This window comes from Arabidopsis thaliana, chromosome 2 (genome assembly GCF_000001735.4).
Source record: "Arabidopsis thaliana chromosome 2, partial sequence".
Taxonomy (NCBI): Eukaryota; Viridiplantae; Streptophyta; class Magnoliopsida; order Brassicales; family Brassicaceae; genus Arabidopsis; species Arabidopsis thaliana.
The window spans coordinates 9312396-9338654 of record NC_003071.7 but is presented as its reverse complement, the minus strand read 5'-3'; the positions used below and the strand labels follow the sequence as shown (position 1 = coordinate 9338654).

General features: G+C 34.8%; 6 protein-coding genes and 1 pseudogene across 11 annotated transcripts; 5 read left to right on the top strand and 2 right to left on the bottom strand.

Annotated features, from left to right (window-relative positions):
- The first annotated feature begins 2376 nt into the window (after positions 1-2376).
- WRKY59 (WRKY DNA-binding protein 59) lies at positions 2377-4811 on the top strand. Its single transcript, NM_179688.2, has 3 exons — positions 2377-2656; positions 2758-2919; positions 4284-4811. The coding sequence occupies exons 1-3, from the start codon at positions 2433-2435 to the stop codon at positions 4504-4506; spliced, it is 609 nt and encodes a 202-aa protein (NP_850019.1). The 5' UTR covers positions 2377-2432; the 3' UTR covers positions 4507-4811.
- A 507-nt stretch (positions 4812-5318) lies between these two features.
- Positions 5319-5653, top strand: AT2G21895 (annotated as a pseudogene). The gene has a single exon.
- Positions 5654-6008: 355 nt separating this feature from the next.
- On the bottom strand, positions 6009-7597 carry CAD3 (cinnamyl alcohol dehydrogenase homolog 3; the record flags this gene model as incomplete). The annotated part of the gene is made up of 4 exons (NM_127758.3): positions 7487-7597; positions 7277-7390; positions 6368-7038; positions 6009-6271 (listed from the first exon to the last, which is right to left on the bottom strand). The coding sequence occupies exons 1-4, from the start codon at positions 7564-7566 to the stop codon at positions 6009-6011; spliced, it is 1128 nt and encodes a 375-aa protein (NP_179780.1). The 5' UTR covers positions 7567-7597.
- A 4631-nt stretch (positions 7598-12228) lies between these two features.
- On the top strand, positions 12229-14022 carry RAB7A (RAB GTPase homolog 7A). Of its 4 annotated transcripts, none has more exons than NM_127757.3 (7): positions 12229-12540; positions 12714-12740; positions 12871-12970; positions 13053-13199; positions 13290-13370; positions 13447-13598; positions 13681-14022. In NM_127757.3, exons 1-7 carry the CDS (start codon positions 12485-12487, stop codon positions 13754-13756), a joined length of 639 nt encoding a protein of 212 aa, NP_565521.1. In that variant the 5' UTR covers positions 12229-12484; the 3' UTR covers positions 13757-14022. The 4 variants fall into 4 exon arrangements, with proteins under 4 accessions (NP_565521.1, NP_001118357.1, NP_001323598.1 ...); NM_001124885.1 differs by having other exon boundaries at positions 12334-12540; positions 13077-13199; NM_001335778.1 differs by lacking the exon at positions 12229-12540 and adding an exon at positions 12559-12613.
- Positions 14023-15787: 1765 nt separating this feature from the next.
- Positions 15788-18465, top strand: MGP1 (MALE GAMETOPHYTE DEFECTIVE 1). Of its 2 annotated transcripts, none has more exons than NM_127756.4 (7): positions 15788-16075; positions 16453-16546; positions 16935-17079; positions 17271-17381; positions 17641-17787; positions 17917-18039; positions 18136-18465. In NM_127756.4, the coding sequence occupies exons 1-7, from the start codon at positions 16037-16039 to the stop codon at positions 18197-18199; spliced, it is 723 nt and encodes a 240-aa protein (NP_179778.1). In that variant the 5' UTR covers positions 15788-16036; the 3' UTR covers positions 18200-18465. The 2 variants fall into 2 exon arrangements, with proteins under 2 accessions (NP_179778.1, NP_850018.1); NM_179687.1 differs by having other exon boundaries at positions 15921-16075; positions 17917-18043; positions 18140-18457.
- A 165-nt stretch (positions 18466-18630) lies between these two features.
- AT2G21860 (violaxanthin de-epoxidase-like protein) lies at positions 18631-20533 on the top strand. The gene is made up of 2 exons (NM_127755.3): positions 18631-18958; positions 19048-20533. Exons 1-2 carry the CDS (start codon positions 18665-18667, stop codon positions 20320-20322), a joined length of 1569 nt encoding a protein of 522 aa, NP_565520.1. The 5' UTR covers positions 18631-18664; the 3' UTR covers positions 20323-20533.
- AT2G21850 (Cysteine/Histidine-rich C1 domain family protein) lies at positions 20417-23451 on the bottom strand. Its single transcript, NM_127754.4, has 5 exons — positions 22347-23451; positions 22164-22274; positions 20935-22059; positions 20746-20833; positions 20417-20655 (listed from the first exon to the last, which is right to left on the bottom strand). Exons 1-4 carry the CDS (start codon positions 23385-23387, stop codon positions 20747-20749), a joined length of 2364 nt encoding a protein of 787 aa, NP_179776.2. The 5' UTR covers positions 23388-23451; the 3' UTR covers positions 20417-20655; position 20746.
- Positions 23452-26259: the final 2808 nt, after the last annotated feature.

Genomic DNA, 26259 nt, shown 5'->3' with positions numbered 1-26259 from the left:
ATGAGTTAATTAGTTTTTAGCCAGAGGTTTGAGTACTTCTAAGTCTTCAACAAAGAAAAAAGACAAATCTTTTCCGTCGTAAATTTCTCGTGCAAGACGCAAAACCCCAAGTTTCCACGTGGAAACCACAAGCTTCGTCGACCAAACCGGTGCTTCACCACGCGCCTAACAACGACAAAAACTGTATTAACACTTTAAATTAATCAAATCTCCACGGCAAAATGGCTCACGGAAAATGACGTAAGCATGCTGGCGTATTTTCACTGACGTCATGTGCCTTCGACCTTGAGGTTGTGCAGTAACTAGCAATAAGATACACTTACAACATGCAATAAGATATTAATAGTTCATGTAGCAACTATTACGTCTCGCTATTGGTTGCTCAAATTTTAAATCTAAAGTTTCTATTATCAATTTTCTATGCTGGTAACAAAAGGTGCTTTTTCCTACATAGTTACAGAAAAAGTCGCACTTTACATGAATCATAATGATGGCTTTTAATCGGCATATTCCAGAATTCTTTTGTTAAAAGATGATATAATTAACCACTGGCAAAAAAATATAAGAAAATCATTAGTGATGGTAACAATTTCGCCATCTGAGAATTGCTTTTGAGAAAATTAGTTCAGTTGCCTTTTAAAAATGCATTTTACCGCAAAGCCGTCTAGTGTTTCCCGAATTTGAATAATTATTTAATATCTCTTTAAAATGTGATAGGTGTTTATTTATTATATATTGATTTTGGCAACGCATGCAGAGGTTGGTGTTTGACCATAATTATTTAAAATGTCCGACAACTTGCCCTATAAGGCTATTTGTATTAGAATTAAAAACAACAATGGAACTACTTGTACAATAAGTTTAAGATCCGTAAAGGATAGAATCTGAGCTATTAGATATCTTTTAAATTGTTTTAAATAATTTTTGTCTCTTTTTGGTTAGGCCAAAGTTAAAAAGAAAAACTGATGAGACGTGGTGCCAAAGTGACTTTGGTTGGCTAATACAATGCAGCCTAAAATTAGACGTAGTTTTATGTCCGTTGATCCATACTTGTTTAGGTCCAGAAAACATAATTCTAAGAAAACTGTCACCTACGAAATTCCAAAAACATTTGCTGATCAGTTTGATACATGTCCTTGAGTATTCAGGGTGCCTTAATTCGTTTGTATTAATATCGTCTCATCACAATTTCGATGTTCTTTTTAAATGGTGGTTCTTCTGTCAATTACAAATCGAATGGCACTCTACAATCGACAGTATTTTTTTAACTTACTTGCATCAAAGTCAGTCTCTAATACCGTATGAACTTTAATAATTTTGAACGCAAAACAAATTGGTTATGAGTGAATTGGTACTTGATATATTTCCTATACATTACTTTAGGTTCTTTTTAACTTTTTTTTGTGTTGTAAACATTATTTTTTAATTTTCGACGTGATATCTTAACACGTACTATTACTAAAGAAATGATGATGGTTATAATCGATCAATTTTAAACCGGCATTTAACTTAGGTCATCCTACTTGGATTAACAAACTGAGTTTTATTATCATTTATGAAGTTCACGGGTTCTAACTCAAAAATTAATAAAAAAATACTAGATTTTCCTTAAATATTACTTTAAATTTTTCCTAACTTTGTGAAATCATAATACAATCCCAAGTTGATAGCGCTCTTATCAGCTAATGTCGAATAAAATCCCACTCTAAGATCAACAATTAATAAAATATCCCTCCTTGAACCATTCTATTTAGATCAAACTCGGCTCTATACCATGTTTATTTTCATGAACTTATAACCCAAAACCAATTACAAATACTTGTATTGGTTCATATCTCATATGTGTCTTCTTTCTTACCTTAGATATGGAATTTCTAATATATTCATACATAAGTTAGAAGCATGTTAACGAGACCTAGGTTTTCTGACCCACCATCATCTGTTGGTTCGTTTGCTAGCTACATCATTTCGAAATCTAGCTTTGATTAAAAGTGATTAATTAGTGTAATATGATTATATATGAAGGGACCAGTGATGTTACATGCATTTTTTACTCGAGGATTTGATTGGACAACGCTTCAAAACTTTTTTATAAAACCTTAAAGTTGTTAAAAAGTAAAATTTCCCACTTTTATGGGTACTTTATTTTTAACTTAAATAAATGATAATTAATAAAGAAAAATCACTTGTCGCTATAGCTATTCTATTGGAGAAGCTTCGTTGAATCTACGCACGAAAGTAGCCATGAAAGTTATTTTATTACTTAATTAAAAGCAAATAGACTTTTATTTTATTTTATTAATTCTATCATTATTTTTCTTAGATTTTGTAGTATAAATAAACAGTATTACTCTAACAATATCTGTCCCTCCTCTTAGCTTCAACCGCCGGAAAAACTAAACAACCTTCTTGGAAAAAAAGAGAAACTAAAAATGAACTATCCTTCAAACCCTAACCCTAGCTCCACAGATTTCACTGAATTTTTCAAGTTCGATGATTTTGACGATACTTTTGAGAAGATCATGGAAGAAATCGGCCGTGAGGACCACTCGTCGTCACCGACTTTGAGTTGGAGTTCATCGGAAAAGTTAGTGGCTGCAGAAATCACAAGCCCGCTTCAAACAAGCCTAGCTACCTCACCTATGAGCTTTGAAATGTAAGTCAACTTTTATATCATACATCTTAGCAAAAATTTAGTTGTTGATGAAAATTATATATTAGAACAGTGATATTTATCAAAAATAATGATTTATATAGAGGTGACAAAGATGAAATCAAAAAGAGGAAGAGACACAAAGAAGATCCGATTATTCACGTCTTCAAAACGAAATCATCAATTGATGAAAAGGTTGCTTTAGATGATGGGTATAAATGGAGGAAATACGGAAAGAAGCCGATAACGGGTAGTCCATTTCCAAGGTAAATCATTAATTCTAACTTCGTAGAGGACGTATAATACCTTTATTCGGTTATCATACTTGGATTTAAAGTTTATTCAACAGCTTGGATTATTGTAGTTGCATATGCTACAGGTTGTGTTGATTTGAGTATTGGATTGAATGTTTCCACTTGATGAATTTAGAAAGAATGCATCTCTTAAAGCGTAGAATAGTTAAATGTCAAATGGACAACTTGATACAACTAATATATAGTCGAGGCTGTCAAGTTTTACAAGTTAACTACCGATATTTTTGCATTAAGCTTATCGGTTAGTTAAATAAAAGACAGACAAAGCCTTACATCGATGTAAGATAAAACCAAAGTCTTGTACATGATATATAATATTCACATTTATTCATTGCAGAAATCATATATATAGTTATTAATAATTTCACTTTTAAAATTTGGTGTTAATTTCTGTCTACAAAATACTATTACATAGAAATGAGATTTTTATTATTATTTATGCTCTAAATTAATAAGAAGAGCATTCCTTTAAGAGTTTCGACTAATAAGTTGAACATAATTTTGTATACTAAAACCTAATTCACACAAAGTCACAAACTATAAATGTGTATTTAGTTTATAATACTCCTTCCATATTTTATCACCAATGTTTTAGGGAAATTATTTTGTCACAAATTAGATGATGTTTTCAAATTTTAATGCAAAATTAGTTACTGTAATTTATTTGATTGGCACTTACAAATTCTATTCTACAAATTATTTTATCATTAGTGAAATCATGTTTAGCTAACTAATAAATAATATTTAAGTTTAGAAATAAATAAAATTAAATAGAAAAATCTGAAAAATTAACTATAAAAATGCAGAGGAATATACAAACTAGTTTTTTTTATATAGTATAAAGTATAAACTAGTTAATGTTCCCTCTTCGGAGATTTTTGTCCAAATGCAATTTTCTATTTGTATGTTTGTGTCCAACATGCATATATTTACTATCACTTAGTTTTACGTATATTTCCATGTGGAACATGTGCCCCAAATACATCTATTGAATAGAAACTAATTAATTGTCAAGAATCAACAAGGGTTATTTAACTTTTTAGTTTTTCTTTGTGTGTGTGTATATTGTCCACTTCCCACAAGTTGTAATATAATCTTATAACAATAACACTTGAGAATATCATAATTGAGTTATTTGTTGTATCATGTATGCTACCTTTGATTTCAAGTGGATACATAAACGACGTTATTGTTTTTGTTATCCTAACAATTATTGGACCACACTATATATAATAATCAAACTGTTACATTACAAATCTTGTAGAATCTCTTAAGAGTTTTACTAAATTATTGGTGCTCATCATTATTTGGAACAGGCATTATCACAAGTGTTCGAGCCCAGATTGCAACGTGAAGAAGAAGATCGAAAGAGATACGAACAATCCAGATTACATATTGACAACATACGAAGGTAGACATAACCACCCAAGCCCTTCTGTAGTTTATTGTGATTCAGACGACTTTGATCTTAACTCTCTCAACAATTGGTCCTTTCAGACGGCAAATACGTATAGTTTCTCTCATTCTGCTCCATATTGATCGATCGTAGTTACAAGTTTGTGTATATAGATGTATATATATATATCACCAATTCACCATCGTAATCACGTCTCACATGTAACTACGTACATATATCTTGTTCGGGGTTCGTTTTGTAATGTATTGAATTGGTGGAGGTAGAATGGAAGTCATCTTGTATAGTTGTACTTGTATGTAAGGTTTGATAGTCATTTTTTATAAAGTAACTAATTTGTACATGAGTCTCTTTTATCGCCCTTTGTATATGTTGAGCTTTAGAGGATCGGTGTAGATTTCTGTGCATATTGTACCTAAGAGCATCCACATTGGTGACCCTCTTACAAATGTCTTTACTATAATTTATTATAAAAATTAATGTTATTTTCATTTTTAGTCATTTAGACCATCTTCATCGCATATAAAAGCAAGGGTCTTTACATTAAAAAATAAATAAAAAAGAGAAAACAGTAGAGAGTTGTGTCTCGGCAGAGACACAATAGAACCTAAAGACACCTTATGTGTCACTATATTATTGGTAAGTGATTTTTTTCTTATTTGTTTATTTAAAAAGTCGCTCTATTTATTGTCAATCTTGTTCTCTCTCTTAAAATAAAGACATCCATTAAAAGATGTGCTATGTGGATGCTCTTATTAGCTAAGTGTGGTGTCTTTAAGAGTATAAAAATGTTTCTGCAAAGACATGGAGGACACGGGTCTCCCTAGATGACATCTACACCTATATATTGGCGCATTTGCGACATTAATTCGTGGTTGAGTTTAGCAGGATCAAAAAATTTTCTCTCTTAATTTGTCTTATATTATATATCTTAAAAATGGTAAGGCTTATGTATAACTGTCTTATGAAATTTCTTATAATTAGATGGGCTTTTACTCGTATATAAGATAAACCTAAAGGTAGGCAAGACTCAACGGAGGAGGACTAATGGAGTGTTGAAACGCACTTTACGAGCTCAAGTCATGCACCAACGAAATCGTTCTCTTCTTCCTCAACGGTGAAACAACCGTCGAGGTCATCACCACCGATTGTTGGCCTGCGATGCTCACGTCTCTAGGATTTACCTCTGATGAAACCAACGTTCTTCGTGGTTTCTGTCAATCTCCAAATTCCGGTGGTTCTTCTCCGGCGCCTTCCTCTGTGAAACTTTGATGTATGCAAACTCCAATAATGATTCTGTTATAATATATGGTTTTTAAATGATATAATGGCATCTCCCTTTGGATTTTTCCGTGTGACTAAAACCGCATTTATAATTTATACCTGGACAAAGAACAAAAACAGTGTTGTCAAGAAACAGAGCATAGTAAGAACAGAGAAAGTTTCTATTCAAGTAACTTGTAAAACAAGTAGTAGATTCATGTTTTTGCAAAACCTTATAAAAGTCAATGTTTCAATGCTTTTAAACAGAAAAAACCAGGGAACAAAACATATAGAAAGAAAAGACAAAGTAACAAGTCCAACAAGAAAACGGATTCATGATTTTGTAACCATGCTCAAGAAAATCTCAGAATCTAGACGTGATCGAGACTCCATGGTCGACATGCTCCGTTAAAATCTCAGCTGACGACTCAGGGAGTAAAGAGTTGGCCACATCGATCACGAACCGGTACCTGACATCAGATTTAACCAAACGGTCCATCGCAGAGTTGATATCACTCATCTTTATGAGCTCAATATCCGAAACGATTTTATGCTTGGCACAGAACTCAAGCATCTCTTGTGTCTCCTTCATCCCTCCAATCTGACTTCCTCCCACCATTTTCCTTCCTAAAACAAAACACAAAAAACCCTAACAGTTACTTCCACAACACGTCAAACATAGATTCACAGCTTATAACAACGGGTTATCATCGTTTTCTTTACCGAGAACTAGAGGGAAAATTGGCAGGTCGAGTGGCTTCTCCAGCAAGCCTAAAGCCACAAGCTTTCCACTCACTTTAAGCAAACTAAACAAAGGTAATAGAGCATGTTCTGCTGATACCGTATCGATAATGAAATCCATAGTTCCAACTGCTTCCTTCATCTTTTGAGAATCCGTTGTAACAAGAAACGAATCAGCACCGAGTCGATCAATTGCTTCTCTCTCTTTCTCTGATGACCTACTAATCACAGTAACTCTTAAACCAAAGGCTTTACCAATCTTAACAGCGATATGACCAAGTCCACCAAGTCCATTCACACCTAAACGTTTCCCTGATTCTTTAGTCATGCCATAATACTTCATGGGACTGTACACAGTGATTCCAGCACAGAGCAGCGGCGCGCCTGAATCGCTTGGTAAACCGTCGGGAATGCTTAGGACAAAGCGGTGATCGACAACAATTACGTCGGAATAACCACCTTGGTTTCTGGTTCCGTCAGAGGAACGAGAGTTGTATGTGAAAACGACTTTAGGACAATAGTTTTCTAAGTCTTGGTTACATGATTCACATGATTGGCATGAACCGATTATTACGCCTACTCCTACTCGGTCTCCTTCTTTAAACTTTGTCACATTCTTCCCAACTTTTGTTGCTATTCCAACGATTTCATGCCTAGCAAATTAACAAAAGTATAGTTGTTAATAATCAGTAATAAATTAATAATAGCGGAACTTGTCCAATGCTCAAAACTGCTAAGCCCTAATCGTACGGAGAGGGTCAACACCTAGCCAATATAATTTTAATCCAAACCTTAGACATTTCTTATTCTATAAAGCTAATAAAATCTCCAACAAAGGAAATAAGAATATTTGGGAGCATTGATAAGAGAAATGGCAAGTAATGAGAATACCCGGGAATAATGGGGTAACGAGAGAATCCCCAATGGTTCTTGATGGTATGAAGATCAGAGTGACAAACACCACAGAACAAGATCTTCACTGTTACATCGTTCTCACCATTTTCTCTGCAATAATATGACACCAAAACATACAAAATTTGTGAAAGAGAATCAGAGACTAATTAAGTGTACTCTCAAAACTCAAAAGTAAACGAAAGGAACCTTCTAGAGAAATGAAATGGAGAGAGGACGCCCGATTCGTCGTTGGCCGCCCAACCAAATGCTCTATTTTGATCTACCATATTTGTTTCTTCTAATCTCTCTCTTTCTCTCTATCTGTGAACGATTCGGTTATGCTAGGGTGGGGAACATGTAAGAAGGGTCTAACCCAAGTGTAAATGAATTAGTGGAATTTTAGTGGGGTAAAAATATGTCACATCATTTGAAGATAAGAATTGAAGGATTTGTGGATGTAGTTTAAAGAATTGTTGAAATTTTAAATGTTTCTATGCTGGGTGATTTCTTTTTATATTTGCACTACATATTACCATGACTAGATAAATTTATAAATATAGATAAAAAATTTTACATAATCTTCTTATCCTTCTCCATGCGCTTAATGGACATCTTCAATATCTTCTCTGCGTAAAATCTTGACAAACGGCTATAATTATACTTCGTTGTAGATCTCCTGTACACTTGCCTCCATTAATCTGCAAATTTGCTAATAAATCACAATAGCTGGGACTCGAACCCCAGACCTCTTGGGGTAGAATCATTAATGAACCCTTGGTCAACATTTGGATCAAGGGGGTTCCACAGTTTATATTACATTTCTACAATACGAATATATTTATTGTAAATACAATATTAAAAGTTTTTAAAATATAATATGATTATGTTTAGTTTAGATACACTAAAATTGGTTCAGTTCGGTTCAATTTTGATTTTTGATTTTCTAATTAATGAAAGCATGAAACCATTGCTCTATAAGTAAACCTTGGTTCGGTTTTAGTGTAATATCAGATTGGTACATCTTAGCTGTTTTTGTTATGTTTTTTTTGGGGCCAAATTAACCGCTTTTTTTAGTCAGTATTAAATAGTTAATACGCCCATATGTTTTCATATTCACAAATTGTAAACTATGGTGCAAGTTTGAAATAACTTATTTTGTTACTTTTATACTCTTTTTTCTTAAATTTTTTTGCAAACTTCATTCGAGTACGAACAATAAATTTACTACAATGAAGCTTTAAATGCATATATAGTGGGACTCAAAACCCAGTTTTCTATCTATGAAACGCTTAAGATTTTTCATATTGTCATAAACTGAAATGCATTTTCATTCAGCTTAATTCATATTGTCATAAACCGAAATGCATTAAACGAACAATAGTTATAAACGTTGTAAAACGTCAAAAATGTAAATTATGTTGATAACTAATAAATTATTGTTGGTCAAAGATAAATAGAAAAATGTTACTTTTACTAATAAAAAGTTACTAAATAACAATGTTATGAACATTTTAGACTATAAATACATGCAGAAATCCTCATTGGTAAAATAAAAAAAAACTAACTAACTAAGAATAAAAGATCAAAATATTTTAAAATGGAGAATAAAACAATGTTCATAATATTTTCTTCGATCATGGTTTTGCTATCGTTTTCTCATCCAACTTTGGCCAAAGAAGGAGATAATGACGAGCCACTACTCATATCAGACGACGAGAAGGTGAAGAGTGAAGAGTGATATTTGTTCATAATGAACCCCTGAGCCACAAGAGAAGGACGAGCCAAAGGAGGAGGTGGGAAAAGAGAAGAAACCAAAGCCACAAAAGAAGGGCAAGAAGGAAAGTAAAGAAAGGAACCAGAACCAAAACAGAAGGTGGAAACGAAGAAGAAACCAACGCCACAAAAGAAGGACGAGAACAAAAGGAAAAATGGGCCGAAAGAGAAGGGTAGGAAGGAAACACATAAATTCGTAAGGTGGGCTGAACCAGTAGGAGAGCTAATAAAAAAGAGGCGTTTACACTAGAATGTTGACAGCGCAACCCGCCAATTTGAGAGATCAGTTAGGCTAAGAATAATGTGTAGATTTTGTAGTCAGAAGCAAAGTTCTTGTAAAGAGATTTGTAGTCCACAAACTTGTATTATGCCGATTTGTAAGCAGTTTGTCGGCATAGTACAAGTTGGTCGACTACAAATCTGCTTACAAGAAGTTTGCTTTTGCCTTTGCCAGTTCTTCAAGGGATCACAAAAGCTAGTACTTCCAAAAAAGGGGTGTAAGTTCAGTACAGAGGGCTACATAAAATACAATAGAAATCAAAAGTCAGAAGGAGGTCCATAGTGAATTTAGGCTTCCTGCTTTTTCTTTCTAGTTTGAACACGAATATTCTGGTCTATACATTATTCTTAGCCTAGCTGATCTTTCAAACTAGCGGGTTGCACTGTCAACATTCTAGTGTAAACACCTCTTTTTGATTAGCTCTCCTACTGATTTAGCCCATCTTACGGATTTCTGTGTTTCTTTCCTACCCTTCTCTTTAGGCCCATTTTTCCTTTTGTTCTCGTCTTTCTTTTGTGGCGTTGGTTTCTTCTTGGTTTCCACCTTCTGTTTTGGCTCTGGTTCCTTTCTTTTACTTTCCTTCTTACCCTTCTTCTGTGACTTTGGTTTCTTCTCTTTTTCCACCTCCTCCTTTGGCTCGTCCTTCTCTTGTGGCTCAGAGGTTCATTAATGGTGACAACTTTTAATAATTTACATTTAATAATTAAATAAAATGAAAAGTGATATTTGTGTAGTTTTTTATATGTGGTGCTAGTTTTGAATATTTTTTAATGCTATTTGTGTCAATTGCCTTATAATATATTCTAACTTTTAAGCCATATTTTTTCCATATTAGAATTGAAAACCAACCAAAATTAATTTTTTTACCAGTAATTTTCTTTGTATTTTAAACTTAACCTAATCAATCAATTAAATTACCAACGTTATATCATGCACTATCATTTTTTTTCTACACAGTAATATATACTAGTGGTCTCCGTGGAAATGAATTTATTATTATATACTTTCATTCGGAACAAAAATGAATTCCCAATGGAATTGAATTAATATTATGGATTTTCTCTATTTCGATAATATTTTGTTGTGGTATACCACATAAATTATATTCTTTATTAGTAGCTCCTTTGCTGGTGTTATCCACTCTCGAGAAGCTTGGTGATGTTGTAAGTACACCAAAGATTTGTCGAAGGTTGGTTTACGGCAATTGGAAAACCGCATAAATTAACTTGGTTCATCTTTCAACTCAAGTATAGTGACTCCCTTTTTATTGGGTATATCAACATCTTATTATCGGCAAAATGTTTATCGACCACTATTCATACATCATATAAATATAGCGAGAAAAAAACAACATAATGTACTCAAGCACAAGACTCCCACGAGCAGAAGTTCTTTTCAAGAAGGTTGATGGAGTGATTTGGAATGCTTGTTGTGTGAAACACCTTCACCTTCGACACATGATTATCCTTTCTTTGTGGATCGGACCTCACTATCACGGCAATGTATGTTACTTTATTGCTCTGGATTTACCAGCCCGAAAGTCCGATGCTATTGTAGGCATTCATATATTTCCTTTCATGTATAAAATTAAATCAGAAATCATGCAACAAGAAAATGTTTTCTATACAGTTCGCTCTTTGATATCTTGCCAAGTATTGCTTGCATATTTTTATATATATAACAAAACGGTAAAATTAAACAATTTTCGATATAATATACATTTTGGAATATATAAATTTAACCAGTAAAACCAACGTTTCTTATAAAATAAAATACCATTTAAACCCCATTGAAACTGTAAAAGCTATTTGTAATATTATTTTTTGAAGGTATCTTGTTTCTCTCTCTTTGTTTTTTATTGGCATCATGTACAGTGTATTTTGCTTCTCTTTCGAAAAAAACCCCCCATAAATTACAACAAAAATACATTATAAGTAATTAAATTGGTATCTAATTTAGTGGTTTCTATTTAATATTGTTAATCGGATTTATATGCTTTCATTAACAAAAAAAGAATAGAAACAAATACTATATGTTTTGACAGCTACATGAATACATGATCATGTCTTGTCAACGACCAATGAAGATATGAGATATTGTGAAGGCTAGCACGATCTGGTCGACACCTTATCAATAAATGTCAAAATGACATCTCCATTATCTAATATCTTCTTTTTATTTAATTGATTTTTTTCATAGTTTTCACTTTCTTAATTATCTTTTTTCTTGGGCAAACACCTGTTAATTATCTATTCTGTTTCTTATCTGATAAATTCACAAAAAAATGTCTACTAGTTAGAAACTGACACAATTCTCCCGCTGCATCTTCGTTTATCTCTGTTAGTCATAAAAAGGAAAATTACAAAGCTGATCCTCTCATATGATATGATATCATTTATCTGAAGGTTTTATCAAATAGTCAATAATTACATTTTTGAAACTTTCAACGATAATTTACATTTTAAAAATGTTACTAAGGCTTTAGTAATTACAATTTGATACCAAAAAAAGAAGAAAACAAAAAATGTTACCAAGACTATGAATGTTATTGTTGGCTCATATATGTACTGTACTATATAAGCGAGATGTCCACACGTCTATATTCATTGACTTTTAAAGTCATTGGCCAAAAGCAACAAACAAAAATCATATAAAAAAAATTATTTGCAATTTTAAACAAAAATTAAGTATTATTTTGCCGCTAATTACTAATGACTCAGGGGCCAAATATAGACACAATTTAATTGACAATTGTCAGAAAAACAAAAGACAACTCAATTCTCCTGTAAAATCAATGATTGAAAACAAGAAGAAATAAATACTGACGTCTATTTTTTTTTGTCAATAACAATTGAATTAAAAAAGGGACTTGGATTTTTAGATTCGTATTCGTATTCGCTGGCTTGGCCAAACTATTTGCTTTTAGTTGGCAAAGGATTCACATGGTTTCTCTTCACATCAACCAATATCATAATAACACGTGATAACTTCTTCTTCTTTTGTCCTTTTCCTTTTTTTCCTCCCAGAAGACAGAAGAAGAAGCAAGATCATCAAGACCAATCTCGTAGACTTCTTGTCTCTGTCCAAAAACCATAAAGAAACTTTATTGGCATAAAAAGAGAACAATCTCGTAGATTCTTGAGCTTCTGACAATGGATTCTTTGAAGAATAGAACATTGCTTAAGGTCATTGTTCTTGGAGATAGCGGGTAATAATTTCTTAGATTGTTTTAAACAATTTCTAGACTTGTCTCTTGTTCTTGATAACCATACAAATCAAGGGTTTATTGATTTTTATGTTCTTTTAAAATGGAAAATTTAAGAATCTATCTTGCCTCTGTTTCTTTTTTTTTTGGTTCTGAATCTTTGTTTATATCTGCAGGGTAGGCAAAACTTCATTGATGAATCAGTATCCTTGTTAAAATCCACCTTTAAACTTATAAATTAGTAACACATTTAGGTTTGTTTTATTTAGTTCAATCTCTGAATAGTCTGTGTTAGATCTGTGTTTCTGCGGTAACCTTGACTTGCGACTTAAGATATGTGTACAAGAAATTTAACAAGCAATATAAGGCTACGATCGGAGCAGATTTCGTCACCAAAGAGCTTCATATAGATGAAAAATCTGTCACTTTACAGGTAAATTGATATACATCTTTACTTTATTTCACATTTCATAATTTTTTGATGCCAATATATTATGAAACTCTCCGTTTCTAAGATATGGGATACCGCTGGACAAGAGAGATTTCAAAGTCTAGGGGCCGCGTTCTATAGAGGTGCTGATTGTTGCGTTCTTGTCTACGACGTGAACAATCTCAAATCTTTTGAAACTCTCAATAACTGGCACACAGAGTTCCTCAAACAGGTTTTGCCCTAATGTTCCATTTCGTGTGCAAGAAGTTACAGTTACCATCCAAGTCTAACCGCTTCGATTCCATTTTCTGATATCCTCTAGGCAAATCCTATGGAACCGGAGACATTTCCCTTTGTTTTGATCGGGAACAAGACCGATGTAGATGGCGGAAACAGCCGAGTTGTAAGCCGATATGATCTTCATAAATCTCATCTTCAAACCCATCAAAAACCCTAATTTCCCGATTCAACTTATGCAGGTTTCAAATAAGAGAGCCATCGAGTGGTGTGGCTCAAAGGGAAACATACCGTACCATGAAACCTCTGCGAAGGAAGATACCAATATCGATGAAGCTTTTTTGAGTGTTGCACACATTGCTCTCTCTAATGAACGTAAACAAAGCAATGACATGTGAGTTTCTATATAGATCTAACTCTTTCCAATTTTTCTCTAAGATTCATGTTTGAATTGTTGTTTGTATTTGAATTTGCAGATATCCTAGAGGCCAGTATCATGACTCTGTTACGGATATTATTGATCCAGATCAGTCAAGAGGTTGTGCTTGCTGATTCCATGTTTGACATATCTGATCAAATAATATCGAGTCCCAGCTCTTTCATTTGCAGTCCTTGTTTTTGGTAACTTTTTTTCTATTTATTGGTTTAATAATATCATTTATAGAGGTTTATTAACGACAAAAAACAGTTGATACATACTACTTTCTGAGTGTTTTGATTCATGTAAAGCATTAATTAATTTCTATTTAATTTTTGTAAACCTTTTCGTTGAGATAACTTATAGTACCATCACCGAATCACTTGGATTTGTTCTACCTATATATGTCTATTAGTAGTACTCCATTTGATTATTCTTTTTGAAAGCGTAACGTTTAGGTGTGGCATTAAAAAACAAACACATTTTGGTGTAGAGTCTTTCCGCCTCTGCGCAACTACTTCTCCTTAATGCTCCCTTTTATAGGCTCAACCAATTTTGTATTTCTCCTTAGTGCTCTTTTTTATTGACTCTAACCAATAATATTTGTATTGGATGTCATAAAAGAGACTCTTGTTATCTCTTGTGAACATTGTTTTTAAACCAAAAAACAACAACCAACTTTGCTCTTTCGCTTTTAGTTGCAACTCATTTTCAAACGTAAATTTTGTTAAGCGTTATGTGAATTTCCGACTCAAAAATCAATTGACATTCACTGAACATTCTCAGTATGGGATTTCTATCAAGTCTTTTGAAGATGTGGTTTCTCTGATCCATTTAGAGTAAAATCTTACTTTTTTTTTTTTGCAACATGTATATCTTATTTTTATCCACCGATAATCAATTATGTACAAGTTGATTGCATAATTTTTGGTGTAGCAAAAGTAGGTTTAAACGTTGGAAACCGAACTTAACTCATGGTATTGTCTTGATGGGCTTGATTCCTCCTATCAAGTTCTTTATACATGGACAAATTCTTAATGAACTAGCTAGCATGGTCAGTTTTGTACCAAGTCCGGAAGCAATTCCCAATTAGACATATGATGAGCTTGGAAAGATGAGTGAATGTGATTCTTCTAGAGAGAGTACTTGGAGATCATCAGGAGGCATATGTAGTGGGACAAATGTTTATAGAAAAATATTCAATCGGGAAAGTAATACATGATTTGTTAAACTGTAAAAATGGCGAAAGTACATGGACTGCAATGGTGGAACGAAATGGCTAGTAATGTATATTGCATGATCATGGGAATAAGGAGAAGATAAGTGATGGAATTGGGGGGGGGGGGGGGGGGGTTAAAGGTCGACGACCAAAATATGCGCAAGCATGAGTTTGAGGGTTGCTATGTCTGAGTTGTGAGTTATGATGACTGAGATATGTCAAACTATGAGTTTGATAATAAGACTATATGTAATGAGAGTGTTGAATAAATTATTCAACTGTTGAACACATACGATGAGAGTGTTGAAAAAGTAAAAAATCATATGTGGATTAAACACTATTGAATAGATTCAACATATTGAAAACCAAAAAATGGGAGAAAAGATGTATGCTCTCAAAGGATAAACGTTAAAAGAACCACCTTTTCAGTCGCAGAAGGAGAGGCTCTAGTCTTAAAGGAAGCAACCCTCCAACTAAAATGGTTGCAATTTGATCATCAAAACCGGTCCGTGACTAAAGTCCATGAAACAAAAGCTTTAGGTAACAGTAATAATAAGAGCTTTAGATAAATGGTCTAATGGTCTGTCCGAACCTTTTCAGTTTTCAATGATCAGTCACAGTTTTGATTCTAATTATTGTTGAATCTATTACTTATAATTTTTTTTGACTATTTATGTTAATATACCAAATTATTTTTGCTTTAGGTATCCATATAGTTTTGACCGACCTCGATGATCATGTTATATTCTGTGGAGATTTATCAACTATTTATAAATACCTTGAAACCGCTACTAGACATTGGAGTAATCCCTCACCTTGTCTCATTTGGCAAATATTTCCTATAGGTTCAACTTATTAGTAGAAATGACAATGTCTTGGCTGACACTTATCAAGAACTCTCCTTGTAATCACTTAGTTACTTCCATTATGGAAAAGTTGACCGATCGAAAAAAGGTATTAAAAAAAAAAAATAGAAAAATTAAGATTTTCATAGTGTAATTGTAAAAAATAAAATCAAATTATTTTCAGATATTCCGTATTGGGAATAAATCTCAGCCGTTGATTACTATCAACGGTGTACAATTACTGCCTTTGCCTGTTACTTGTTCTGCTCCGTCGCTCAGATAGGATCTCAACAAGACACCACAAACCCTAAATTTCGTCAACTCCACAGCGACTCGATTCGATCAAGGAAATGGCGTACGCTTCTCGTTTTCTCTCCAGATCTAAGCAGGTATATACTCTCTCTCCCTCGATTTTTCTGATTCTCTTCTTCGTTCTGTTTGATTCCTTTTGTTTTCCTCCCATTTCTGGGTTTTATGTGTTTCGATGCGATGGTTAGAGTGAGATTATCGATTTTACTGTATCTCTATCACTGAATCACATCTTAGGGTGTGCCATTTCAATATCGTAGTCGAATTTTTGTTATCTTTCGTACGATCTCAATCGGAGAGTTTGTTGAAATCAAATGATAAATTTGATGGGGTTTTTTTCTACTCGTTGTTGATTTCTAATACAGTTCGAAATGATAAGATGATTTGCAAGAAGTATTCTTTTCATCAAAACTTGTTATTGATCCATAATTTTTATTATCTTACTCTCATTACGCAGCTACAGGGGGGTCTGGTCATTTTGCAGCAGCAACATGCTATTCCAGTCCGAGCTTTTGCTAAGGAAGCTGCTCGTCCAACCTTTAAAGGAGATGGTTAGTGACCAAAACTCATACTTCGGATTTGTTATTATGCATAGAACATTACGTTTTCAATAACACACCTAGTTGAAAACAGTTGCTTTCCTTTCTTTAGCCCTTCGTGCTTTTGAGTTTAACATCGTGACTACTTAAGAATATGTCAAGTCACTTTTTTTATGTCGAATGTGTAGAAAAACTATATTGGTCAATGTAATATAATCTTGTGAAACCCAGGCCATGATTGCTAGGACTGTTGTTCTGCTTACTTCTTTTGTTGAGTTTTATATGTATCCAGTTTATGATGGATTATGTTTAATATGTTGCTGAAATCTGTACTATGTGTTTAGAGTGAAGAAGCATTGCTGTTTACTATTATTGACTCAAGTTTTACACTTTTTGACAGAGATGTTGAAGGGTGTCTTTTTTGATATCAAGAACAAATTCCAGGCTGCTGTTGATATTCTCCGTAAGGAAAAGATCACCCTTGATCCAGAGGACCCAGCTGCCGTAAAACAGTATGCAAATGTAATGAAGACCATCAGGCAAAAGTAGGCCTCTTGTTACTCTTTTGTAGGTGTTTGTTATTTAGCTTGAATGTTGTATGTCGTGATCTCTATTTCTGTTTGTTGGGATTGGTTTTACTTTTCGACTTTTCTGAAACGAGTTAAATATATGTGTCAATGCTGCTATTTTAACCTTGTTAATTTGGTTGCTTGTCATCCGTTTTTTTGGTATGCAGGGCAGACATGTTCTCAGAATCTCAGCGCATTAAACATGACATTGATACTGAGACTCAAGACATTCCAGATGCTCGTGCATACTTGTTGAAGTTGCAGGAAATTCGCACCAGGTAGCTGTTAGACTTTGAATAATTTTCAGTTATCTTAGGATAGTTTTCCCTCACCCGTAAACTTGCTCTTCTTATGTTATTATAATATTGGAATTATCTTCCTGTAAGATCTTGAATGTGATCGTTAAGCAGTTATCTGAAGACTGCATTTAACTATCTATATTTTCATCTCCCTCTTTGATCTGCTATTGTTTGCAACATATGAAGAATTGTTGGAAGCAGTCTTTAGTTATACTCCCACTTGTGATATATCTTGCAGGAGGGGGCTTACTGATGAGCTTGGTGCTGAGGCCATGATGTTCGAGGCTTTGGAGAAAGTCGAGAAGGACATAAAGAAGCCTCTCCTGAGAAGTGACAAGAAAGGAATGGATCTTTTGGTTGCAGAGTTTGAGAAAGGCAACAAAAAGTGCGTCATCATTCTTCAACCATCCATACAAAACACGAACAAATGATTCTCATTACTACTTATATGTATATCGATTTACATATTGATAGCTAATTGAATTGCATGTTTGCGTCTCATTAATCTAAACAGGCTTGGGATTAGGAAAGAAGATCTTCCTAAGTACGAAGAAAATTTGGAGCTCAGCATGGCCAAAGCACAGTTGGATGAGCTGAAGAGTGATGCTGTTGAAGCTATGGAATCTCAGAAAAAGAAGTGAGTTTTGTTTTCTTTTCACTTTTTTTGTTTCTCAATTTATCAATCATTGATCTTACTCATGTCATAACGCGATGGAACTTGCGGATTATTCAGGGAGGAATTCCAGGATGAGGAAATGCCGGACGTGAAGTCTCTAGACATCCGTAACTTCATCTAAGGTTTGATCCTTAGAAACATTTGATTTGTTGTAAGAAAAGGCAAAGATCTCTCACTTGATTGTCTTTGAAAGAGAAGATCGTTCCCTTGCTGCTGTTTTGGTTTGGCGTTCAATAAGGTCTCTCACCTGGATTTGAGTCTAACTCTCTCTGTGGTTATTACGCTTGAGATTCTTAGACACAAACGTTGTTTCATGTTTTTTTGATAATGGTGATCACTGGAATTTGAGATAATTAATAAAAGTTGTGATGTTAATTCGAAACAAAAGCGTGGCAAGCAAAATCAACCCGAGAAACTATTATAGTTTTGTATTTAGTAGACCAAATTCGAACCAAATCTAACCGAAATGGGATCTGGAGTATCATACATTCTAGATGAATTAAACCAATCATATCGAACACGTGGCTTGTCTGTGAACAATTATAATGGGTTTGTCTGAGAGACGTTAACAACTGTTTTCTTCGCCATGGCGGCGATTCCTCTCAAAGCTCCTTCTCTTCCTGGAACGAGAGAGTGTTCTCCCTTCCTTAACCGGTTCGTCACTCATCAACCGGTTAATTTCATCCGGAAGTTTCATCCTTCCTTAGATGAAGCATCGTTCTCCAGACGGGGACGAACCACTGTTGTTCGCGTTTTGGAGACGGAGAAGAGTACGAAAATAGAGAAGCCTGAGCCTCCGGTGAAATTGATTGCTCTCGTCGGAAAAGGAGAAGTAAGCCCACTCAAATCCACCTCTTGGGAAGAAGTTATGCTCCACACTGTAAGTAATTGTCTTCTCTCTCGCTTAACAATTGTTGCAAATTCCTAAACATTTCGGTTTCTGTATCGTTTTTCTTCTTACATTAACAGGCGAGAAGATTGAAATGGGTTGATGAAGGATATGAAATGCTCGTCTTTGATGATGAAATTGTGAGTTCAAATGATCAGAGAGCTATGAATCTGACACAGGAACTGAATCAGACTGATATCTTGGTTGTCGTTGCTGTTAATAACTCAGAATCTGTGAATTGGATTCAGACTAACAGCAAAAACGTCAAGAACATGATTTGCTTTGAGTCTTCTCCAAATTTGATGAACAGGCTTGGAGGGACTGATGTTGGAAGTGTGAATAAAGATAAAGAAGTAACAGAGGTTGTGAAGACAGTGGGAGATGCTTGGGAACGTCGTAACTCTGATGATATAAGGTTTTGTTTGCTCGTGATCATCAACGCTTATATAAGACCAGTTCCTGTGTTGCAAAACTTGAGGTCCAAAGGTTTTTCGACGCTTAGTTGCATGGTTAAAAACTGTGGACCTCAGATTTTGAACTGTCTTTTGGATCCGAATTGTCGAAAAGCTCTTCAGTGTTTGAACCAATGTAGTCCTGTGGATCAGGTGTGTAGCTACAGGTGCATTGCTTCTTATGAGGGTCCTTACTTTGAAGCGTTCTCTCTTTGTGTACTACAGAAGCACAATTGTTTAGAACTGGATGCAAAGATCCCTGAGAAGCCTTATGTGCCTCCCATGACGAGTTTTCGAGGGAAGGAGTTGTGTCATGATACAGCGGAAGACTTGTTTGTTGGGTGGTTAGGGGAATTGGAATGGAGCTGGCGTGTCGTGGCTGGACAAAACCCGGCTTATGATCAGTTTCCATGTCAGTACCAGCTATTCTACAGAGGGAAAGGGAAGTCGTCGTTTTGGTATGAGCCCGTGTTTCAGGTCAGGACGCTCGAAGAGAAGTTGGTGTGGAGAAGGAGAAGATACTCGGTTAAGCGAGGAAAGATCCCTGCAACGTTTCGTTTCAGTGTTTTGGACAATGGTGTGGTGTCAAATGAGTTTTGGACTATTGTGGATGTATCTGATGATCTAAGTTGGGGACTGTTCCATTACCATGGAGCAGCACGTGTAGCAGGACAGTCTTACACCGGAGCTGTGCTTGTGACACCGGATGGTTCTTACCCGGCAGAGAAGGACAAGGAGAGATTGCAGTCAGCATTGGAGAAATGTGGGATTAAGGAATGGGAACTCTTTGCTGTTGATAATTGTTCTTGTGAAAACCCGCCGCTAGGGATTCCACAGGGTTCTAGACTTCATTCGAGAATCAGTATCATAGAGGAACCAGACTCGGAAGAAAAATTCAACTAATTTTGCACTGTGGTAGTCACTGTTTTTCTGTAAATTCATGTTTGTTTAAGAATATCATTGAATCCAATATTGAGTTAAACCCTGAGGAGGCGAAAGATAGGAAGAAATTCGCGTTAAAAATGCAAACGTTTTTTGAAATGTAGTACACGGTAATAACAACTTGGAGAAAAACAGTGGCACAGGCACTACTAGCATCAAACTTGGCACTCTGAAAAAGTAAACACAAATCAAGCAAAGAGGCATAACCTCAGATGAGGGAAGTAGTCTCCTTATTAGTTTACACATGGAGGGGGCGAAAACCAAACTAAGATGAATCACTGTCTTCGTCATCCTCTGTTGAAACAAAGACAAGAATAAAATGAGAAGAAGTTGATGCATAACTTCAGAATAACGGAAAAGTTGCGTTACCAAACTAAGACTCACTTTATAACACCTCCAAGAGATGACGCTCAAGGTACATAAGATATATGTCTCCATATTGATCCTCTTCTGTTGCAGCTTCACGGTCATCCTGTATGACACGGAAAAAAACATTTAAATGTTTTGAAAACCGAAAACAAAACGGAAAAAGTTAATGGTTAAAGTTCTGCAAGATGGTTGACTAAATTTTACCGTAGACATTATGCATTTGAGGTGAAACTCTTTGCCACAGTGCTTGCATGAATAAAGCACATTGGAGCTTTTTCCGAATTTACCCACAATACGCTCTCCACAGAGAAAGCAATCTGGCTCGAAATAACGACTACCTATTAGCTTCAAAGTATGCTCATGTTTTTGGTTCTTCACATTGTCTGGAAACGCAATACACTCTGCATGGGCGTTGAAGTCGCACCCAATACATCCGTAGAACGAGACACCGCACGGTTTAGCGCACACACGGCAGGTTCGAGTGATCTTCGAGTCAGCAATCCAAAAGTGATAGAAACGGTGGTTGTGAGATGTCTGTTGTGGAAATATTACCGCTTTGCTGCATTTAATATGGAAACTGATGTTGCAAGTGGAACAATGATAGCCATACTTTTTAATTTCCAGCTTGCAGGCTAGGCACTTGGATCCACTTACAAATGAAAGCGGAAGGTAGTGATCAGGATGAATTGGATGACAGAATCTCATTTGCCTGTTAACTTCCAGACACAATGGATGATATACATCTTTACACACCACACATGAAACAAGTGAGCTTTCATTGATCAGACGATACACAAATGTTGAAAGCCTAAGCGATGACATATGTATGGTCTTGTCTTTTCCACACACCACCTCTTCACATATATCGCAAGCCATGGAGTATGACTTTGAGACCATTATTTGATCCAACAAATGCTCTTTTTGAATGCATCCACTCATCGCTGTACAGCTTCCAATGATTTTTTGCCCCCTTTGTGACTCCGTAAATAAGTGTTTACCTCTAAATATGCAATTGGTATGGATGACAAAATTGCATATGCGACAAAAGAGATTGAACCCTTTTATATCATCTCTGCAAATGTCACAATTCATAGTAACATCTGTGCCTGCAGGGGCATCTGGTAAGAGTGTCAGAAAATGCTTATGAACTCGATGCTTCAATGGTCGCCCTAGCTCTGCGCAGAAACTATGCGCCTGGAAGCTGCACGTCTCGCATTTACATGGGCTACCGCGTATTTTTGTCCGACAGATGTTGCACTTTGCTTTTTCATCAAGCTCACGGAAATCAACGAATCGCATCACATGTATATGCCCCTTCATAGTATTGACCTGGATTAATCAAGGGAAGGGCAGTCACAACCAATATATGAATGAAAAGAGTTAACAATTTTTGATTTTTTCACTAGTCTATCAGTTGTAATGAAAATCTATACCATAAGTTCGGCTTTTGGCTCATTGGTATCATGGTCCAGTTGATATGTTGAACTAGTGTTGTCTTTGCTGCAAGGGTAAAGATCTTTCAAGTATAGTGGGGAAGGGGCAGCCTGTAGATTATAATAAAGAATAAATCGTCATCGTTTCACCACCAACATCATTAATAAGAAAACAGTAATTACCTTGCGTAGAATGCATTCAATGTGGCCTAGAAAATCACATTCGTCACAGGAATAAGCATGATGTCCTGCATACACCATTGTCTCGCAAACGCCACAATACTCCAAAAATTCATCCTCATATGGGAGAAATTTGCACACAAGTGGATGAATGTGATGAGACTTCTCGACCACAAACTCAGGTATCTCAAGACACTCGAAATGGAAAACCATAGAGCATTGTATGCAGTAAAAAAAAGAGTCAAGAGATATCACAATACTTCTCCTGCATATTTGACATTGATCATTCTCTGTGAAACTTATGTGAGATTTAGTTCTATAAATCAACCTGTGCGGATGAGACTTGTGCATCAGCCCTCGCAAAAAGGAATCTAAACACCTCAAGTGAGCGTCAAAATCGCATTCTAGGCAACCAAATGGGACACCAGCGATACTTTCCCCGCATATATGACAGAGACTAGTTCGTGTGTAATCAAGCCGTTTGAGAGGGTGTGCAAGATGCACAGGATGTGCAATCTCTCTCGGAAAATGAATACAGCGTTCGTGAACAAATGAGTAACAATGAACGCAACCATAACAAACGGAAGAGGGAGAGAGGGGAAGCTCACAGAGAAGGCAAGAACCTCTAGCGTCTGGTCCGGGTCTACACCTCTTAAGCAAGTGGCAATGGCTGTAATGGAGCAAGTCTTTGCTATCCCAGCCCCTGAAGATGCTCGCAATGAGCGCACAGCCCATGTCCAAGTATATCTCACACTCTTTACACTTATAGAAAGAGCCAGAAGTCATGTTGCCACACCCGGAGCATACGACGTGTTCAGGTTTCTGATCGTACTGGTGCAGACAAAATTCCAGAGGATGATCCGGATGGAAATCGTGCCAGACCTTCTGCGGAAGTTGAGAGCAACCTTTACAGAGACTGAAATCGCAAGGGCTACATGCCAACTCGACAAGGTCATCTTTGTAGCAAATGCTGCAAATCCCGTCGACGGCGATCTTGGGTGAAGTCAATGGGCATTCATGGGAGAAATGCTTGAGCTCTGCCATCGAAGTCAACGAGAGATGAGATCCAAAGTTTTTTTTTTTAGATTTAAGATAGTGGGAGGAGTGCACGAAACAAGTCGTTCTGTTTTATTAAATCGTATACAATGTTTAACGGGCTTACATATACATCTACGAAATTTCACTAAGCCCACAAGTAGGAGTGTCGAAATGGGTAACCCAACTCAACTCAACTCATTATCAAATCAGTTTAGAGTTAAATGATTAAATGGGTTGACCCAACCCATAACTCATTTCATTTGATGAGTTGAGTTGTTAAATAGATTATCCCACGTAATAATTTAATTAATTATTATTATAAAACAATAATAAATAATTATCATTATTAATAATTATTAATTTATTATCATCAAACTTAAGATATTTTCGGATTCCATTTTTTACGGGGTTTACGTTTTTGGCGGGAAAATCATGGATTTACGTTTTTGGCAGAAAAATTACAGATTTACGTTTTTGTCGGAAAAATCACGGGTTTACTTTTTTGGCGGGAAAATTACGGGTTTACGTTTTTAGCAGGAAAATCATGGGTTTAAGTTTTTTGGCCGGTAAATTACGGGTTAACATTTTTGGCGGGAAAATTACGGATTTACGTTTTTGGCGAGAAAATCACGGGTTTATGTTTTTAGCGGGAAAATTAGGGGTTTACGTTTTCGGCGGGAAAATCATGGGTTTACTTTTTTTGCGGGAAAATTAGGGGTTTACGTTTTTTGGCGGGAAAATTACGGGTTTACATTTTTGGCGGGAAAATCACGAGTTTTTCGTTTTTGGCGGGAAAATCACGGGTTTACTTTTTTGGCGGGAAAATTACGGGTTTATGTTTTTTGGTGGAAAATTACGAGTTTACTTCTTTTCAATTTCATAGCTTGTATATTTAAGAAATTTGGAAAATATTGATTTTATTAAATTAGTTTAGATGTGTTGGTTAAACTTAAATTGGTATTGGTTTAGAGATTTTAGTTGGTTTAATTCAATTTTACAAAATTTGATGGGTTAATTGGATAAACCATTGAAACTATTAACCATTACAACTCAACTCATTTTATTCATCAAACTAATTGATTCAAGAACTCATTTGACCCATCAACTCATTTGAGTCAATATTTTCAACTCATTAGGGTTCATGAATTGAGTTGAGTTGACCGATGAATTTTGACCCATTTTGACAACCCTACCCACAAGAGAAGAGTTTAAATATGAGAATTTCGTAATCTACAATGGAAAATATCGTATGCTATTATTCGGGGTACACATACTGTAAGTTGCAAATACGTTAATATATCATTAAAAAATGTAGTCATAAAATTCAATCATATTTAATATTAGACACAATATATTTAATATATAAATTTTAATATAAAATATTATAGTAACGTTTATTAAAGATATGTAAATGAAGCAAATTCATTTGATGTGTTAATTAGTCATTGATTATAGTATTCTATTAGGATTTAATTCGCGGTATACCGCATGACAATATTTTTATTTTATAGATTTTAGATAATAATTAATAATTTATTGGATTTTTAAATTCATAATGTAAAAACATATTTCTCATTTAATTATATTATATTAGAATTAATATAGTTGAAATGCAAAAAGATTGTTTCCTGAGTTTTTGTATTTGTTACATAAATGTGTTAATTGTATTGATGTACTTAGAAGATTTGTAGGTGTAGAAGTGATATAGTGTTAATATTGGTAAATATTTATAATCATGGACTATAATAATAATTTGATATTATTTTCTATCTAAAATATTACTCCACTGTACATTAATGATCGATTTTTTAAAATGAAAAACCTTAAATTTTAAGTTGTATTTGTTTTGTTAGTATTATTTGGGTTGTTTAGTGTTTAAGATTATATCATTTTATTTTTTGTTTTAAATTTAGGATTTCACTTGTGGTATACCATATCATATTAGTATCAATCCAAACTTGTTCCACCATATAACTCCGTCCCGTAAAATTAAACAGCATTTTGTTATTTTTTGTTTAATAATATTTTTAATTAAAAACATATTTAAAAGTTTCAATTTTTATGGAATGCATTCGGTCTCAAATTAAACATCATTTTATGGAATGCATTCAGTCTAAAAATTTTACAATGTCGTGAAAGCGTTGATAACTGCCTAACCAAATATAGATAACACATGTAGAATAGTAACGTGAGAGTAATTGGGCTTATTTAATAACGAAAGTAGTGAACTAGAGGTAGAAGCTTGAAATATGTAGGAAATTTTGCAAAATCTGCCATATTATTGGTCCAATCTTACAATTTCTACCATATTCTAGTTCAGCTTACAATATCTACCACATTTTACTTCACTTGGTAATTCGTGGACAAAAATGCCCTTAAAGTGGGTCAGGGACTGACTTAGATGGTGACAGCTTTTAACTGATGTGATGATACATGACAAAAAATCATGGTGGAAACATAAAAGATTAGGAGAGAGAATAGTGGAGAACAGCTGGCTTCTACTGTTATTGGGTATTTAAAATTGACTTGTTTAAAAAAATTGGTTATCCAAAATTCTGCGGGGGACAACGTAATATATAATACATTAGGAGACATGATTACCTGCTAGCGGGAGACAACGTAATATATAATGCATTAGGGGACATGATTACCTGTTAGCGGAGAAATTCTGCGGGGGACAACGTAATATATAATACATTAGGAGATGTGATTACCTGCTAGCGGGGGACAACGTAATATATAATGCATTAGGGGACATAATTACCTGTTAGCGGAGTACAACTGGTGACAGACTTTTGTTTTAGTCTCCAGATCTTGTCCCCGAATAGAAATCTGTTGCATCTACGTTTTGTTTTCGATTTCATCATCTTGCTCTATT

Coding starts and splice junctions, on each gene's coding strand:
- WRKY59 (NM_179688.2), top strand. CDS start 2,433: ATGAACTATCCTTCAAACCCTAACCCTAGCTCCACAGATTTCACTGAA. Junction 2,657..2,757: donor TCACCTATGAGCTTTGAAAT/GTAAGTCAACTT, acceptor TGATTTATATAG/AGGTGACAAAGATGAAATCA. Junction 2,920..4,283: donor ACGGGTAGTCCATTTCCAAG/GTAAATCATTAA, acceptor TATTTGGAACAG/GCATTATCACAAGTGTTCGA.
- RAB7A (NM_127757.3), top strand. CDS start 12,485: ATGGATTCTTTGAAGAATAGAACATTGCTTAAGGTCATTGTTCTTGGA. Junction 12,541..12,713: donor ATTGTTCTTGGAGATAGCGG/GTAATAATTTCT, acceptor TTATATCTGCAG/GGTAGGCAAAACTTCATTGA. Junction 12,741..12,870: donor AAAACTTCATTGATGAATCA/GTATCCTTGTTA, acceptor TTGCGACTTAAG/ATATGTGTACAAGAAATTTA.
- MGP1 (NM_127756.4), top strand. CDS start 16,037: ATGGCGTACGCTTCTCGTTTTCTCTCCAGATCTAAGCAG. Junction 16,547..16,934: donor TCCAACCTTTAAAGGAGATG/GTTAGTGACCAA, acceptor ACTTTTTGACAG/AGATGTTGAAGGGTGTCTTT. Junction 17,382..17,640: donor TTGCAGGAAATTCGCACCAG/GTAGCTGTTAGA, acceptor TATATCTTGCAG/GAGGGGGCTTACTGATGAGC.
- AT2G21860 (NM_127755.3), top strand. CDS start 18,665: ATGGCGGCGATTCCTCTCAAAGCTCCTTCTCTTCCTGGAACGAGAGAG. Junction 18,959..19,047: donor AAGAAGTTATGCTCCACACT/GTAAGTAATTGT, acceptor TTACATTAACAG/GCGAGAAGATTGAAATGGGT.
- AT2G21850 (NM_127754.4), bottom strand. CDS start 23,387: ATGGCAGAGCTCAAGCATTTCTCCCATGAATGCCCATTGACTTCACCC. Junction 22,275..22,346: donor TTGAATGCATTCTACGCAAG/GTAATTACTGTT, acceptor TATAATCTACAG/GCTGCCCCTTCCCCACTATA. Junction 22,060..22,163: donor AGCCAAAAGCCGAACTTATG/GTATAGATTTTC, acceptor TGATTAATCCAG/GTCAATACTATGAAGGGGCA.